Source organism: Mytilus galloprovincialis, chromosome 5 (assembly GCF_965363235.1).
Source record: "Mytilus galloprovincialis chromosome 5, xbMytGall1.hap1.1, whole genome shotgun sequence".
Classification (NCBI taxonomy): domain Eukaryota; kingdom Metazoa; phylum Mollusca; class Bivalvia; order Mytilida; family Mytilidae; genus Mytilus; species Mytilus galloprovincialis.
Window position 1 is genome coordinate 82,839,626 of NC_134842.1, and position 18,538 is coordinate 82,858,163.

Below are 18,538 nucleotides of genomic sequence, written 5' to 3' on the forward strand. Positions count from 1 at the left end.
GATTTTCTGCGGGTTTTCCTTTTATAAATGCGTGACCTTGACAATGTACAAACTTATGTAATGATAGAGTTCATAATTTATTTTATAAAAGTGTAGCAGATTTGTCTTAAGATTTAGATTCAATTTATATAATATACATCTTACAAATTTTGACCTTGTAGTAATTAACATAAACAAAAACAGTTTGTATGTTATCCAATTCTTTTGTAGAACCTAGAAAAAAAAATCAATATACTGTCTAATAAAACAATTATGTTAAATAAATTACTGCTCCACATGTGGCACCCTTCGTGTTGCTCGTTATAACAAATCTGGTAAATAGTCTAATTCAGTAGGTCATACTCGTGAAAATGGAACGAAAAAAAACCCAACCATATATAGCATAAAGCATGTTATAAAACCTATCTTCTAGTATTTTATTTCAAAATTCTATCTCCATGATTTCATAGATTTCTTTTTATTCACAAATGTGAGTTTATTCATGAACAATCTATACAAATTTGAACAACTTTGCACGTGTTGTAGCTTGAAACATAGCACGGTGACCAATATCTTTTAAATATTTTTGAATAAAGCATAGTAAAATCATCATTCTATTAAAGTATGAGAAAATTCTGTCTGAGGAAATATATACCAATGATTCACCTTAATAAAGTCTTAAAGTGTCCTAGCTTTTTAATAAACAAGACACTGACGTAGGCTGAATGTCGACTGATCTTTTCGTTATTGAAAACTCAATTCTTTTAAAAAATGTTTTGTACAACTACGGGCACGATGAAATCCTTCCTTTTTTTCGAGCCAATTGATATGACTATTTATGATTAAAATCAACAAAAGCTTAAATCTCGAAAAACAATTTTGAATATACAAATTCAGATAACCACAAAACCTGAGTGATCAAATCAATTCAAAATGGGGTGCGACCGGGTACGTTGATTATTTAAGCGTCCCCTGCTATGTATGCAGTACACGACATGCGAATCAATAGTTCCTTGTGATTTTAAGCATAGACACAACGTTCAGTTAATGAAGTTCAGATTTCATTCGTTCTACTTAATAATATTGCTGCTGCAGCAGATTTTCTGAGAGGATCACACACGTTTTAATGGAGTCCGAATAAATTTACAGCATCCGGTTTCCTGTAAGGATTACACACGTTTTAATGGAGTCCGAATAAACTTACAACATCCGGTTTCCAGTAAGGATTACACACGTTTTAGTGGAGTTCGAATAATCCTGCAGCATCTTATTTTATGTAAGGATCACTCCGTTTTGTTAATGGAGTCCGAATTATCCTGCTGCAGCAGATTTTCCAATCCCATAATCATATAAACAGAACGTGTCATGGCAAATAAAAGTCTACAAAACACTACACCGAACGATGAAGAATCCGAAACAAGAATCCGAAACAAGAACCCCTCCAAGAATAGAAGTTTGATTCGGTAGGATAAGCAAACCCTAGTCCACTAGTGGTACCTATAGTTTTTATCATGGCCTAAACAAACATGTGATTAGTCGCATTCAGTTATTGTTTAAAAGTAGGAAAGAGCACAAGATTTTTGCTACGGAAATTGAAATATATCCGTGGTCATTGGGATAAAGATATTCCATAATGGTCAACCAAATCATGAAATTTATGGTGATTTTTCAGTTTAATCAAATGAATCTCTGGTACATTACTTCTTTGAAAGTAGCAACTCTCTAAAAAAAAATCATGAAACGAAACGGAAGCTTTTGAATATAGTATCATGAGGGAGATATATACTTCATGTGTTGACGTTTCTTTAATGTTTTCAATTCCTTATAGCAACCTTTAAGCAGGGCCAGCGGTGCAGGAATGCAGCGCAATACGATGATACGATGAGGGAATACAGCGCAATACGATGATACGATGAGGGAATGCAGCGCAATACAATGCAGCGCCATACGATGCAGTGCCATACTATGTGTCTCATGATTTACTTGATTGCTCTGTTCCTGCTCAAAATAAAGCTATTTAACAAGACTTCCAAGTGATGTGCCACTGGACGTTAAGCAACCAACAATCAATCAATCCAAGTGATAAAGTTGAAATAATTTCTTTCACGGATGATCACGGTTGACCAGTATGGATTATCTGTTTCACCGATGAAGAAGAATATGTTTCAATCATCAATAACACAATCCCGGCCTTTTCCCCCGAATGTGACCCGGTTTATACTTCAAAAGCAACACGATGAATGTCATTTGCGGAGCAGGATCTACCTACCCTTCTGGAGCACCTGAGATCACCCCCGGTTTTTGGTGGGTTTCGTGTTTCTCATTCTTTTCTATGTTGTGTTTTGTATATTGTTATTTTTTTTCTTTTTTAGCCATGGCGTTGTCAGTTTATTCTCGACTTCTGAGTTTGAATGTACTTATTGTATCTATCGAGTTTTTGTTGCATTATGAAGACATTTCGAGTGTATGTTTTGTAGACGAAACGCGCGTCTGGCGTATAAACAAAATTTGGTCCTGGTATCTATGATGAGTGTATGTTATAACAGACTTTTGGCATGATTTTAGCCATGCCGTTGTCAGTTTATTTATAACAGACTTTTGGCATGATTTTAGCCATGCCGTTGTCAGTTTATCTATAACAGACTTTTGGCATGATTTAGCCATGCCGTTGTCAGTTTATCTATAACAGACTTTTGGCATGATTTTAGCCATGCCGTTATCAGTTTATTTATAACAGACTTCTGGCATGATTTTAGCCATGCCGTTGTCAGTTTATTTTCAACTTATGAGTTTGAATGTCTTTCTTGTATCTTTTGTCCCACTTTTTAACCACGTGACAAGTATAACATTTTACAAGTAGAATGAAATCGAACCTAGCACTATGTACCATTAAACTCCCAAATCCACTTTATCGATGATATATTATATAATGTAAAGTCAGCTCAATTGTATTGTTTGCATTTATAAACTATTCCTACTTAACTAATGGTACTAGTCGACTTGTTCATTTCATAAAAGAGATCTTGTGGTAAGTCGTATTTGACGAGAGTCCAAAACGAGGGGGGAGAGAGCGGGAATGTGGCTAAATATTATCAAAGAAGGATTGTGTACGTATTTTATATTGAAATAAGTATGAGTAGTTTTCTATAATTTTGTAACACACAATACAATTAATGGCAAATCAAGTGAGTTATGGATAAACACAACTTTATGTAATATAACTGTTGGTACATGGTTAATAGCATAATATACATAGTATTTAGTCGAAACTATGGATACATGTCTACCGGTATATGAAAGACGCCTGGTTTTTTTTAATTACAAATGTAAAACAGTGGTTAAAGCAATGCTTCAAACAATAGGTCTGGGTAAGTAGCTGAACAGTGATTATAAATATATAGTATAATAAAGCAAATGGTGTTAACAAGACCCTATGACTTTTTGTCATGTTATAATAACAGTTCTGTGTAGCTGTTGAGCTATTGACTGTTTTTCCATACTATTTAAGATATAAAGTATAATAAAGCACATCGTATTAACATTGACATTATGTCTTTTTGTCATGTTATAATGACAGTTCTTTGTAACTGTTGAGCTATTGACTGTTTTTTCATACTATTTAAGGTCCTGATAAGGGCGTTTGTAGAGGCTTTGTTGCTAAGTTTTCTCCATTTCTCAAGGCCTTTGTAGGCTAGGTCTTTGTACTCTGTGTTTGTCGATCGGGTCCAGTCAATTGCTATAAATAAAATAAAATATAATCAAAATCTTAAATCTTCAAGTATGCATCAGTCAATTTATTTTACTCTCTTTACTCCTCTTCATAGAGATACTAGTATCTTGTGAGCGGGAAGATGAATAAATTTACTTAGTAGAATTCCCTTTAAAAACAATTTACAGCACTTTATACACTTCGGAGAATTACAATGTGCATTTCAACAGATACTGTTTTAATGGATTTGCTAATCTAAGGTATTGTCTTTCTTCTAAAATTCCATATCAACTTGCTCAGATTATAGTTATAATCTTATAGATGGGTATTTATCATCGGAGTAACAGCTATGTTTACCTCAGGAAGGACAACAAATCTTATGAATTTTGCAAACACATGACAACAGTAAGTACAAATGTATGCTGACTCGCCAAAAAGCTTCACATTGGGACTCAGTCGCGGGTAATAATTTACGATATCGATGTTGGAAAGCTCTATATTGTTGCTTAATACATGACACTGCATATATATGTCTTTTTGTTATATCAATAAACTAAAAAAAAAAAATAATGCAAGATATTTCAAAAGATAAACAATTTATCAAAGCAAAGATTTATATTTCCCTCTACAAACCATTACCTTCAATGTCATAGTCAAGATTTGACTTGTCACGTGGTGGATTAAATGGCAACTTCCGGTAAAGTGTCGTCCAATTTTTACCCACTTCTGCTGCTGTTACCCTTAGGGCTTCAGCCAAATGATCTGTAATCAACAATGTTATGGTTGTGTCAAATATGTTTTGAAAATATAAACTAATATAATGCAATCTTCATGTAACAAACTGTTTTGATTGGCTAAATTTAGAGTCATAGGTCTAAGGCCGCCATCTTGATTGATAAATATGACATTCTAAACTCCATGATGAAAAATTATTATGTATCACGTATATAGTAGCTTTTAGACATGTTAAAAAGGAAACTTCGTTTAACGTTTTTTTCTAAATATTATAAAATAAGAATGTGTCCAAAGTACACAGATGCCCCACTCGCACTATCATTTCTATGTTCAGTGAACCGTGAAATTGGGGTAAAAACTCTAATTTGGCATTAAAATTAGAAAGATCATAGCATAGGGAACATGTGTACTAAGTTTCAAGTTGATTGGACTTTAACTACATCAACACCTATCTTGACCAAACACTTCAACCTGAAGCGGGACAGATGAACAAACGAACGGACGGACGGACGGACGGACGGACGAACAAACGAACGGACGGACGGACGAACAGACGAACGGACCAACAGACCAGAAAAGATAATGCCCCTCTACTATCGTAGATGGGGCATAAAAAAGATGACGGGAATAGACAAACATATTGACTAATATAACAAATCACACCAACAACTAATAGCAAACTCCTCTGTAAACATATGATGTACTAACAACAATACTCCTCTGTAAACATATGATGTACTAAAAACAATGATTAATGGTCAAGATACCATGATTTTGGCTATGTTACTTTTTGTTCTGTTTGGATTTATGAATAAGAATAAGATTTTCAAATAGTTTGGCCTCTAACATCACTGAAGAAACATTAATGGTAGAAATGCGTATCTGGTGCAGTACAATTGGTACCGTTTATGTTATTACTTTTAAGATAATAATTTTAGTTGACACATATAGATCGTAACATTTTGCGTTGTGTATTTCTGACTACAATTGCTAGATTTTGAGAGGCATTGTTTTTTTGGTTTTTTTTCTCGAGACAAATGATTTATTTCAAGTTCAATCGAAAAACCTGTTTTTGAATATGCATGCAGGTGTTGACCAAAGCTATTTTTCACGTTTACCGTATACACAACCTTATATGACAATCTCAAATAGGATATCACAAAAAATTACATGTGTATGCTGCAAACATGAAATGACGAGATAATTCGAAACTTTCATTTTATTTCTATGCACTAATTAACATCACAGATAGCACGGGCAGTAGTTGACGTTGCATTTTATATGGAAATAAAATATAGTTTTTGGAAGGCTTCGGTCTGTCAAAAATTGCAGAATCGTAAGAATTTTTTATGTAATCTTATTATTAAAGAACATGATAATCGGATATAGCTGATATGATCATTTGTCAGAATGGTGTTCTTTATTTATAAGATAAACCTATAAACATGAAAAAGAACATCATTTTGACATATGATTATATCCTTTCATACGGTTACAAGGAAGTAATTATTTACATAGACGACAATGGTAACATTTTTGGTCCTGCGTTTAAGCTATCAAAGATCCATTGAAAAAAAAAATGTCGAATTCTGAATTATTAACACCTTTGGGTATAATTGAAACTGCAAAACACATACATGTATGGTGCCTCAGCTTTTTTTTGGGGTAGAAAATTGGCATTTTATGGTAACTCAACAGTTTTTCGAATTTTCGAATTTTCGAAATAGTATAAATGAAGAACACCCCTTGCTAAATTTGACACAGAAAATATTGCTCGTAACAGAGAATTTTCTTTAAATTCCGGTAAACGTATAACAAGCTATGGTCAACATCTTTACACCACAATACAGTTACAAAACGATGCATATTCATTAAATTATCTAAATCCCTCAGCTTTAGCTGTTTATTTCTGTGTCATTTGGCCTCTTGTGGTGAGTTGTCTCATTGGCAATCATACCACATCTTTCTTTATTTTTTTTATATATACAAACATTTATTAGATGATAATTAGAATATTATATGACAAGTGTGTTTGTCCTCTCCGTTTGCGCTTATCATTATTGTATTTGATTTATAACAGTACAAACAGTACACACCAGCAAGGAACCATCTGTATACAGTATTTATATCAACAAAGTTTAATGAAGGTATGAATAACTTTCTATACTGAGTATTGATTCGATTGTCATGAAATAGCGAGAAGGCTAGTGTGCAAACAATGTGGTTGTTCGGTTCAATATTACGCATGTAGTCATTCTTAGGCTATTTATAAAGATCGCGTAATCTAAAAAAAAAAAAAACACTTAGTCGTTTGGGACTAAAAATCATTTTTTATTACAATTTTGATTCTCGAGCATTCTCAATATCTGTTGTTCAAGAGGAAAGCATGTAGGGTTCCATAAACGACACAATACTTTTATATTTAGAAATAAATTTTATAGCTTGTTTCTTCCATTAATTTTTGAGACCATTTGAATTCTGATTGGTCTATGGTCAAGGAATAAAAAAATATTTATATACATATACATATAATAGATATGCGCCTTACTGAACTCGTATGTAAACGAAGCATGTAAGACTTTACAAAAAATTTAAAGAAAGCTAGGCCACAAATATATAAGCACTTCTCAATGTTGAAAGGGGCTCTGGGGTTTTGAAAGTACTAAATTGTGCTGCTCCGTTCGATTCACATATGAGAGATGCGATTTTCATATCATTTTGACAATTTATCATTTGCACCATACCAATTTTAAAAATAAAATCAACTTTTTTGGAGTAACTTATCCTTTTTAATCAACCTCACACACAAAAATTGGATAGGAAACACCTATTATGAAACAAAGACGATTAAATGATACAATAACAGAGAGATCACTAATTACAATCAACTAAGCAACAGAAAGTTAACAATAGGAAAAATCCACAAAACAACAGAAAGTTGACAAGGTGTGAAAAACCGCGATGTACATACAACATATAATACACGTAAGGTATGATCACCAAATTACCAATGAGATAACCATCCCCAGAGAACTAATGACGTAGATGTTGACAGCTATAGGTCACTTTATAACCTTCAACAGTGATCAAAACCCATTAAAAAAAGCAAACGAAACCCTAATATGACAAATGTAAAACAATTTAAACGAAAAAAGCTGAATGTGTCGAATTCACAGAATGAAATAATTTCACCCGATTGAAGTCCAGCATTATGATATTATTTTATTACATGAATGTTCGTGTCATTATAATCTGTACTTTTGATTGGCTGAAAGCAATCGCGTGGTATTCCAATATCAGATTGTATTTCTCAATAAATTTCCACATTCATGACTAACACATAAATAAAATAGCAAAAAGAAGCATTTAATTCTTAAACATATGCTGGAACAAGGATACAAGTGAAATTTTAAGAAGAAACACTTTAATAAATTTCATACCAATATGATGTCGTCAAAAATATTTCTTTTTAAACTTTATACATACAGCTAGAACGTAAAATTTAAAATGTTTATTACAGGTGTAACAGGTAACATTCTTTATTTGTTTCTTATTCGGGTAGCAGTTCGCCACTGGGGGTAAAGATAACACCTTCATATGATACATCTATAGATAGTTTAATATTTGTTATATAAATAACGAACCTGGATACTGTCCAAAAAATTATATATTTCAACTTGACCAAAAAATGAAAATAACATTTTAACACGCACATATATGAACGATTTATCATGTATATAACTTATTAACTGTTTGAAATAAAATTCTTTATGGAAATATTTTATTATAATTTAAACTTTACATAAACGAGTGTATTAAACCTTTAGGAAAGTGAAATGGAAATATTTGTTTTAGTAATGGAAATAATATGATAATGTGTTAAAATATTTGTTATTGCTAAGTATCTCCTCAGGTGCATTTTTTGTAATTTAAAAATTTTACTTCTCAACTGCTTTATACACAATCACAAATAATAAGTTCGTCTACTAAAATGCTCTTTTGTTAAAGAAAGTATATTCAAAGATTATAACACTTTTTCGATTATTAGCAAATAGAAAAAAACATGAAATTGCGTCAAAGCAAATTTACTTTAAATTATACTTCATTAAAAATCTGAAATGGTTTTAAAATTTAAAATACTGAAGGCCGCTTTTTGTTGGAAAGAAGTTGTCCTTACAATTATTTCAATGTTGAATATTTAAATCATAATAATTCTGTATTAAAGCACGATTAATTTTTTTAATCAATTAAAATATTTTATTCATTTTTTTGTGTAATATAATACCGTGTAAAGCTGTCGAATTTAATCTTGGTCCCTTTTTTGAGGGCCCTCATGGGGTTTTTGATTATGTGATTACTTGGCCGTTTTTTTAATGATTATTTGAGTATTAAGCCAAATATTTCATGATTATTTGATTACCTAGGACTGTATTTTTAGTTTATGATTATTTGATTACTAAAGATAAGCAAATATTTAATGATTATGTGATTATATTGGCAAAAAAATGGTGATTATGTGATTACTAGGACCCCCCCATGAGGGTCCCTTTTTTCACTTATTAGTACGAATAAGTCCTGAGTTCAACAAAACATGTATGAATAAAATGCATTTTCGTGAAAAGTTAATTCTCGCCTATTTCTAGCTTATTACCATATTACATATATCAACATTGTAGAGGTCGCTGCAAATACTTAGTTTGAGATGCATAACTCTCCCAACCACAGGAGTAATAGGATCGGGTATATCATGTCAACCATTCAGAAACCCAACAACCATAACCAATAAAATAGGGAAATATAAATACCAACATTCTAATAAATAAATGTTTTGTCCGTACATATATCAAACTCTAATTCGTTCTAATCTTAAGTTACTAGTTTCCGTCAAAATGACCCGGCCGTTTTGTCCCCTAACATCTAGATGTAATTATGATAACACCGGCGGAGGACATTTGAGCGCATTGATAGGACATTTTAGCATAAAAAATAAGAGGGTTGAGCGCCAAAGTAGAACCCGTTTGAGTGCCAGAATTTTAACCCATTTTAGCGAAAATTAAAATTGCCAAAGCCCATTTTAGCGAAATATTTTTTAACCCTTTTTAGTAAATAAATAATATATAATAAATCTGATTTTCCGGACAACAAGCAAAACACAAGTGGTATATAACACGTGGACATATATATCTTACTGATCATTACAAGTATCGAAAACCACAATAAGTTTACATTTTTAAAATGAAATGACCGACCGATAATCTTTCCTCAGGCAAATATCAGAATAAAAATCACCAAAATCACTAATTCTTTGCCAAAGAACGGCGAAGATTCATGTTGGCGCCTATTGGATTCGGTCATCTTACAGACATATTGTTAACATATATCATTAAAGCTAATTTCCTAATGCTTGTAGGGTAGAATATTGATTGGCTTGCTTGCTTTGTTTGTATAAACGTTTGGTCAAGCATTGTATTTAGATAGACACCTGTAAACAACATAGAAAGGTATAATAGTAGATCTGTATAATTATATTTAAATTTGATTAGACGTCATCCCAATTACAATGGTACAATATACAAACAACGCAAGCAAGCTAACCAAATTCCTACTTTACATGCATTAGAAAAATTAGCTCTAACCTACCTGTAACTCCATTCATTTGACCTGGCACATATCCGCCGAGGTAAATTTTTTTCACTGTCAAAGGATGAAGTTTTATCTGTCTTACTCGATAAGCAGCTTTGATTCTCGCTGCTAACACTGCGTCTTGGTCTGCCAAACGTTTAGCATTGAGTTCCTCTCGTTCGAGTACTTCATATACTTTCTGGGTATCTTTTAAAGTTTTTTCGTGCACTTTCTTACATGTATGAATATCTTTTTGAACTCTAAGACGATCTTCTTTCATTCTACTCATGTTCCTTCTATGAACTTTCATCTGATTTTCCAATGTTTGTATTTCGTCGTGCAAAGTATCAACTTTCGTAGATAAAACGTCAAATAATGTAGGAGAATTTGATTTTCTGTTACTAAATTGCTTAAGAGTTTCATCTAACTCTTTCTTTTTTTCATCCATGTCCTCTTGGATGATATCAATATTGTCTTGTACCGCCATTTCCCTTTTACGACATTGTTTACGTTCATACATTGCATTTTGTAACTGGTCCTTGACTTTCTTCGAATTATAAATCGTTCTCTGAACACGGGAACTATCTTCATTCTTCCGGTTAAACTGTCTCCGATGTGATTCGGAAACTTCTTCTTTTTTCTTCTCAATTTTTCTAATTTCCTGCATAATTTTTCTTGGATAAGTTTCGTCTGCTAGCACCCAGTCTCTCATAGGCTCACAAATTTTTGGAAGAGATTCCAGTGTGTAAGTCATATTATGAAGTATATTTCCATACGTCTCTATATAAGCTTCCATTGAAATGTTCTTTGCTTCCAAGTAATCATGGTATTTTCTGTTAACTTCTGCTAACCCATTTGGAATATCCTCTTCCCATTTCAGTATATTATTTTCATAATCCTGAATTGCTCTAATGTCCTGATTTTCAGCTTCTAACGAAAAACTAATACAATACTTTGATACCCTTTCAAATGCCCTTTGTAATTTATTGTGAATATCTGGAATCATTCCATCAAACATTTTAGCTCTTTCTGCAATTTTCAACATATCATTTAATAATATTTTATTTTCAGACATGGCTTCATGTTTTCGGATTTTAGTCAGTTCTTGTCCAAACTCCTCAACAGTTTTACACTTTGGCATCCCGGCATGCTCTTTAGCGAGTGCAATAAGGTCAATCCACGAATCAACATGGTCGTCTGTTGCGTCTTTCAACCACTTGTTTTTAAAATGGCTGACAATTTTCTCTACTTCCTCCACCAGAATTATAGCTTTGCGTCTCTCTGACTCTAACGAAACTGGTCCCTTCTGATACCGAATGAATCCCTTGCTCTCTATGATCGTTTCCTCTTTCCTTAACGGCATTATTTATCATCTATGACATCTGTAACATTGTAATCATAGTATCACATGTTTATTTGTTAACATTGTCATAAAAAAAAGTAAGAAGATGAGGTATGATTGCCAATTAGACAACTATCTACCAAAGTCGGAATTAAGTGGATGGCTATGTAATACATGTTTACTATTTATAAGTTAGTTGCATAGATAATAATATACATTATCCTTGGTGGATTGATTTTAGCATTTTTTTGGCTCATACTGTATACACAGACGAAACACCATGGGGGAGTATAAAAGTATAAAATAAACTGACAACAACATGGCAACAAAAGACCAAGAGACAAACAACCGTGTTCAAGACACAACATACAAAACCAAATGATGAGCGACACGAACCCACCAAAAATAGTGGGTGACTTCGGGTGCTCCGGAAAGGTAAGAATATCAGGCTCCCTAAGATCGAACCCAGTGGTAGGTCTAATTATGTAGGTCACATCGGGGAAATGGAGGACGGGAATGTGATAAGATATTTATGGAAAAAAAATATTTCCCTTACATTACCTCAGAAATTTTAAATTGAGGGGTAGTAAATGATTCCAGCAAATTACCAGCTATGAAACAGGTTTCCTTGGTTGCTGTTATTGTTTTATGGACGTTCGTTCCCTCGGTTGTCACCATTGCAATGGTCAGCACTTATGTGTTGACATGTGAAGGTGTTGATATGTTCATTTTCTGTGAATTAACTGTTTATAAATGTTAATTGGAACCATTAAGTCTTGTTACCCTCAAGCAAAGACAGAAGAAAAAGAAATCGGCATAAATAAACTCATCATAGATACCAGGACTAAATTTTGTATATACATGTACGCCAGACGAATAATTAAATCTATATTTGACAGGATATATAGAAAGTTCGGTAAAAATATGTATTTTCTTTTGAATAGATTGCATTGGCAATATGACAATGACATATGAGGGTCTAGATAAAACAGACTAGAGAATAATTGAGGCTTCAGTATAAAGAACACAGAATAACAGGCAAAATACATAAAGAATGGAGAAAACCAGCCCATAAAATGATAGAATACAGAAATGTAGACCTCCCCCCATACTGACCCTCATGTATAATACTGACGCACTTAATGAGAACTTCACTTAAACTTTTAAATTTATTCTATTGATGCTTCTATCTTCATTTATTGTACTCTTAAAGGTGTATTTCATACCGTTTGAAAATTTAAGATTTCAACTGTATACATATTAATAAGATTGTATCATCACTAACCATCAAAATGCACAATGTTTTATTTCAGATCTTTATCCGCTACACTTTCTTGTTAAGTCGTACAAGACTTCATTATTATCGACATTTACTCTCTGTAATTGGAAAAGGAAAAATCGATTTGTGTCTTTTGAATTAACCGTAGCTAAGATTGAAAATTAAATATTTATGAGAGTGTAAGACGTATCCTTTATTTAGTTTTTTTATATAAATTTTGTACCATTTTTCTTTATTCCTTAGAAATATTATTATAGATAATACATATTAGCACCCTATAATTCTCTGTTCTTTTAAATTTTGCCATTTTCCCTCCTTTTCCCCCTTTTTTGCAATTAACACACGTTTTGCTCACTATTCTCTCTTCTGTAAACACCATCTAGATCATACTTTATATTTTGTGGAGAAGCAAGAAGCAATATAGCCTTCGATAGAGTTGTTTTGCTTCTGTCCGTGTACAAATAAACAAGTTCTACCATGAAACTTTCCTGAAGGGTAGCACATAAAAGAACACCTAGTTAATGGCATATAATATAACCATGCTTAATCCTCTATGTTCAGTTTGATTTTTCTTAAGTATTGACAAGCGCTTCCTCACGTTGATATTTGACAAATTAAAACTAGCCTTAAATCATTTGAACCAATAATTACATTATAATACCGTTTCTAGAATATTATGAAAAATACTGTATTGTTATCTGCGACTATGTAAATTTAAATTTGGCCGAGGCATTCAAAAATTTAGATTTTATTTTCGTTATAAATAAAACATACATTTTTGGAGCCCTTTATAGCGTGCTAATTGGCGTGAGCCAAGGCTCCGTGTTGAAGGCTGTAGTTTGACTTATAATTGTTTACTTTTACCAAATGTAACTTGGATGAAGAGTTGTCTCACGGCATTTGGCACTCATACCACATCTTCTTATGTTTATATAGGAATGCACGTGCTCTCCTTGGCAACATTTTAACAATGCGTAGAAAAACAAACTTGTTACAATTGTAACCATATAATAAACGAGATCTTTTATAAATAGCGGACTATGTGGTATGGGTTTTGCTGATTGTTGCAGACCGAATACGGAAACCTATATTTAGGGAGCTACCATTTGATTTTTATGGGGGGGGGGGGGCGGGGGGCTAGGATGAAATTTGAAAAAAATTGGCAGGACAGGAGTTTTGAGGAAAAAAAAAAGCAGGATGAGACACTTGCAAAAAAAAAAGTCAGGACGACAATTTAGGTAAAAAAAGTCAGGATAAACTAAAAAAAAAAAGCCCCCCCCCCCCCACACCCATAAAAATCAAATGGTAGCTCCTTTACTGTTATTTCATTTGGTCTCTGATGAATAATTTTCTCATTGGCATTTATACCAAATATCCTTATTTTTATACAGATTTTGAAAAGAACTAAAACTATAGTAATTAAATGTGGATAAATGTGTACAAGTCTAATCATATACTAGTAATTAACTTAATAACTTACTGACAATGTACTTTGACTTCTACACTATGTGTTCCGTGTGGTGAAAACTTATAAATTGCTGAAACTATAATTAGAATATTTGTATTGTACTTACCAGTGTACAATCTTACTAATGTCAATATTCCTGTACTCTGGTAGCTTACTTGTTTAACTACAGTCAATTTCAAAAAGCCGAAAAATAAATACTTATCGAATTTAAATACTACTGAAGTGCCTATACACAGTCTATTGAAGTTGTGTTAATTAAAGTACGCTAGTTACATGTTGAAAATTTTCTGCAATTACAGGAATAGACTTTGCCATACGTTCACCTGGAGATTTTGAAATCTTTAAAGTCATGCAATGAATGAAATATTCATCGATAATGCCTATTTTATTAGAATCTGCCATTGAAAATGTCTACTCTAAAGTATGGTAATCCTATATAGATAAATTGTGTTTGAATGAGAGTTTCTTTTTTGTAAAATAAATATTGAATAGAACAAAATTATCAAATCAATTGCTATAAAGATTTATAGATACGTCGATAGTTTAAATCTATTCATGGCTTTGTACCTGCTGTTATTTGCACATTAACAGGTAGTAACTATACCCAGTTCACATTTACCGTGAAAACATTATGAAATAGATTTTTATTATACAAAAACTATCAATCAATACTTTTGACAACTGTTTTGAAAAGGTAAGGGAAAAGCAATTAACCTCTAAGAAAGGGGTGTTTGTTGTTTGGCTTTGGTCGGCCACACCTAGAGGCATTATGTTTTTCGGTCTGTACGTCCGTTCGTTCGTTTGTCCTTCTGTCCCGCTACAGGTTAAATGTTTTGATCAAGGTAGTTTTTGATGAAGTTGAAGTCCGATAAACTTAGTACACATGTTTCCTATGATATGATCTTTCTAATTTTGATGGCAAATTAGAGATTTGATCCCAATTTTACGGTCCACTGAAGATAGATATGATAGTGCGAGTGAGGTATTCGTATACTATGGAAACTTTCTTGTTTATTTTTTCTTCTTTTGATTAAAAATAAATTATCAGCAGGAAGGGCAAAATATTTTTTTGGTTGAAAGTTTTTTCCTTTTAATATGATGTTATTTTTTTTTTGTTAATAAATATTTGATGCTTGCGTGGTACGAAAAAAAACATACTCTTCTTTTCTCCTTTATTTAAAGTTAAATTGTCGTTCTCTAACCTGATTAACATTTTTTTTATTTTGTGGTGGGGAAGGACAATGTGTGCTTACCTCTAAAAGAGGGTAACCTAACAACATAGAATGACAAATAATATCAATACATTAGACCCACAAACAATACTTGTATGTGATTATCTATCAAGATAAAACCAAATATACTTTTTTTTTTATTAAAAAAAACACCACCAATTTGCATCTCACAAAATGAAAAAGTTCATGTTTTTTTTTTAATTATCGTCTTAGTAAATCACAACGCTATTATCAATGATAAGAAATCGTAAAAAAAAATCCACGCTTAAATTAAACTACGTGTACAACCAAATCATACATAAGGACGAAAGATATGAGATAAATCAAACCATTTGTAATTATATGTCTTAATTTGTAGATCAATATCTTGCGGGTTTTTGTACAACTTTTAACACGTCTCAAGGTGTGGGAGAGACAGTTGAGCTCCTCGTGCCAATTCTCTGACACAATTATAAAAACTCTTCGGACATTTAGCCAAATATTTGTCTTTACTTCTGACATGGTAGATATCGGATTGCTGACATGGTTTTCAACAAGTCGTCTATCATGAATACAGTGTTAACCTATGATACACTGAGACGTTTGATACTGAATCATTGACAGAAACTACCCAATAAAAAAACGTAAAAGGTTTGAAAAGTAAACAACCATAGTAAACTTTATTTGTACTTGAGATAAACATCACTTTATGAAAAGAATTTAAAAATGAAACGATTGCTGATGTTTCGTAAGCAGCCAGTAATTTAGTGGTGTGTAGGTTGTGTCTGTCGTATTGTGTTCTTTTATTGTTTTTATAACAGGCTGCTATAGTTTTGTCATTTGAATTGTTTATCATTTTGTTTTGTTTGAGTCTTTTAGTGCTCACTTTACCATATGGATGATGTTCATTTTAAAAAGGTGCATGAGGATCTATTGTTACTTACATCTACGACATTTTGAACTATGCTGTTAAATGTTCTAACTTGCAATCATACTACATCTTTTTGTACTACAAAACACACACATAAATTCAGAGCATATAGATCAGGAAAGATAATTATACCCAATGATCGAATTATGATAAAAAGACAGAAGAAGATGTAATATGAGTCATAATGAATGCCAAATAGACAACTCTCTATCCAAGTTATAATTTGAAAAAGTAAACCATTATAGCCTAGTACACTACGGTCTTCAACAATGAGCATTGGATCAAATGGGCTTAAGGCAAGCTATAAAGGGCACATAATTGAGTATTGTAAAACCATTCAATCAGAAAAACCAATGGTCTAACCTATGTAAAAAAAAAACAGAAACATGTATGAACCACATCAACAAACGACAACCACTAAACATCAGGTTTCTGACTTTAAATACAACATTCAATAAGTAAAAACAAGCAAAAACGTTCAAAACCAAAAGATGTTTAAAAGATTTGCACATGCTATCAACAATTATTTGGTGTTTAACGACACTTTCAGCTTTTTCTTTTGTTATATCATAGCGACAATCCTTATTGGTGTAGAAAACCGGAATGTCCGTTTACAAGGAAAGACCTTCAGCAGAAAATCTGGCAATGTTTGTCAATTATGATTCAAGTCGAACAAACCTCTCTAAGAGCGGGATTCCAACTCAAAACCTCAAAGTAGACAGTCTTGTCTTGGGTCAATGAATATGAATGTCTTCGACCACTGGGTCACCGCGCCTCCAGTCCTCTTTGCTACACAAGTGAACCTATAGACTCATCCGAGTAAAGAAAAAGTGTACAAGAACTTGACTGTCGTAAATGTCAAAGATCTGCCTTAAAAACCACGGTAGCATCCTTTTTCAGTGGCGGATCCATGGGGCGGTCCGCAGGTTAGAACCCCCTCATTTTTTGGGGGACATATTGTTTAAACCCCTCCCCCTTTTATACTGGGTAGAGACCTTCCTTTTAAAATTGCTGGATCTGTCCAATGGATCCGCCCTGATTTCCAATCAAAATAAAAAAAACTTGCAATATAGTAATCATGTTCTTGTCCTCGAATACAAAATAACCCGACTTACCTTAAGAATTCACACGTCTCTTTTTATCTGTATTTTATCTGGCCACTGAACATATCCCTCTCAAGACAAACATTCGTATCAGTATATTTACCGAAACTTTAAGGTGAATCTAATCGGCAACAGGATTTTTTTAATATTTAGTTTGTCACAAAATTATCCCGTATAAATAAACAGAATAGTAACACTTACATTACATACACTACAGGTTGTTAACATGTATATTAGTTTTACTGTTATAACATAGTGATAATGAGTTTAAATGGCAAACTGAATACACAAATTATCTATCAAATTGTAATTTATAAAGCACTATACCTATTGAAGGTATTGAAAAGTTATCTAAAGTTCTATCAGTACTTTAAAATCTTACACTATTTTACCAGTGCGTGTATAATACTATCCGTAAGTCGGTATGACTGTCGTTATTTACCTTTAAAAACTATGTTCGAAGGCGTGATTGAGATAAAATTATCATCATAAAGGTTACAATATACAATGTCATCTTTTTAGTATTATCATTTTGCTTTAGATTCAAGCAGGCTTAACACAATTGAAAACTTTATATAAGTGTTTTATTGTAGAACTTGCTACGATAATCCAGGAAGGAACATAACGGTCTTACATTCAGCTGTCTTCGTCTGCGTCAGCGTCCGTGTCGTCATCATAAAAGTTAAATAGTCTAGCTAAATTTGATTGTTCAATTTTCAATATGTTGATGATATTTGTTTGTTTTTGGCAGAAAGTCTGAGATAACAGTGTTTTAGACACCAACGTCTTTGTTAAACCTTCGTGGAAAGATAACTTGCAAAAATGTATTTGTTCTTCACATGATCAAATCAAAATCAAAATCTCAAAAATATCATATTTCATTTTCTCCACCTTTACTGATAAATGGATTCATTTATGTTTTATGATCTTTTATGTTTACCATTTAGATACAGTCTGGATGGGGTTTTTTCAGACATTAATTATTTTGTAAAGCTTTCATAAAACAATTTAAAAAAGTGACGATTTTTTTAAAATTAAGAAAATATATGTCTGTCATTTTTATACGACCGCAAAAGGAAATTTGGGATCGTATAATGGTATGATGTCGTCATCTGCGTCGTCCAAAGACACATTGGTTTCCGGACAATAACTTTAGTTT

At 32.5% G+C, this 18,538-nt stretch overlaps 1 protein-coding gene across 5 annotated transcripts; it reads right to left on the reverse strand.

Moving 5' to 3' along the window:
* Window positions 1-3,169: 3,169 nt before the first annotated feature.
* On the reverse strand, window positions 3,170-17,566 carry LOC143076529 (uncharacterized). Of its 5 annotated transcripts, none has more exons than XM_076252355.1 (5): window positions 17,392-17,566; window positions 14,147-14,204; window positions 10,064-11,427; window positions 4,328-4,450; window positions 3,170-3,715 (listed from the first exon to the last, which is right to left on the reverse strand). In XM_076252355.1, exons 3-5 carry the CDS (start codon window positions 11,406-11,408, stop codon window positions 3,540-3,542), a joined length of 1,644 nt encoding a protein of 547 aa, XP_076108470.1. In that variant the 5' UTR covers window positions 11,409-11,427; window positions 14,147-14,204; window positions 17,392-17,566; the 3' UTR covers window positions 3,170-3,539. The 5 variants fall into 5 exon arrangements, with proteins under 5 accessions (XP_076108470.1, XP_076108467.1, XP_076108469.1 ...); XM_076252352.1 differs by having other exon boundaries at window positions 14,147-14,210; XM_076252354.1 differs by lacking the exon at window positions 17,392-17,566 and adding an exon at window positions 16,290-16,354 and having other exon boundaries at window positions 14,147-14,210.
* Between the last annotated feature and the right edge of the window lie 972 nt (window positions 17,567-18,538).

Bases quoted from the DNA above. Each gene is read 5' to 3' on its own strand.
- LOC143076529 (XM_076252357.1), bottom strand. From the start codon at position 11,408: ATGCCGTTAAGGAAAGAGGAAACGATCATAGAGAGCAAGGGATTCATT. The intron at 4,451-10,063 runs GTAGGTTAGAGC...TGTTGATTACAG, and splicing joins TCAAATGAATGGAGTTACAG to ATCATTTGGCTGAAGCCCTA. The intron at 3,716-4,327 runs GTAATGGTTTGT...TTTTATTTATAG, and splicing joins TCTTGACTATGACATTGAAG to CAATTGACTGGACCCGATCG.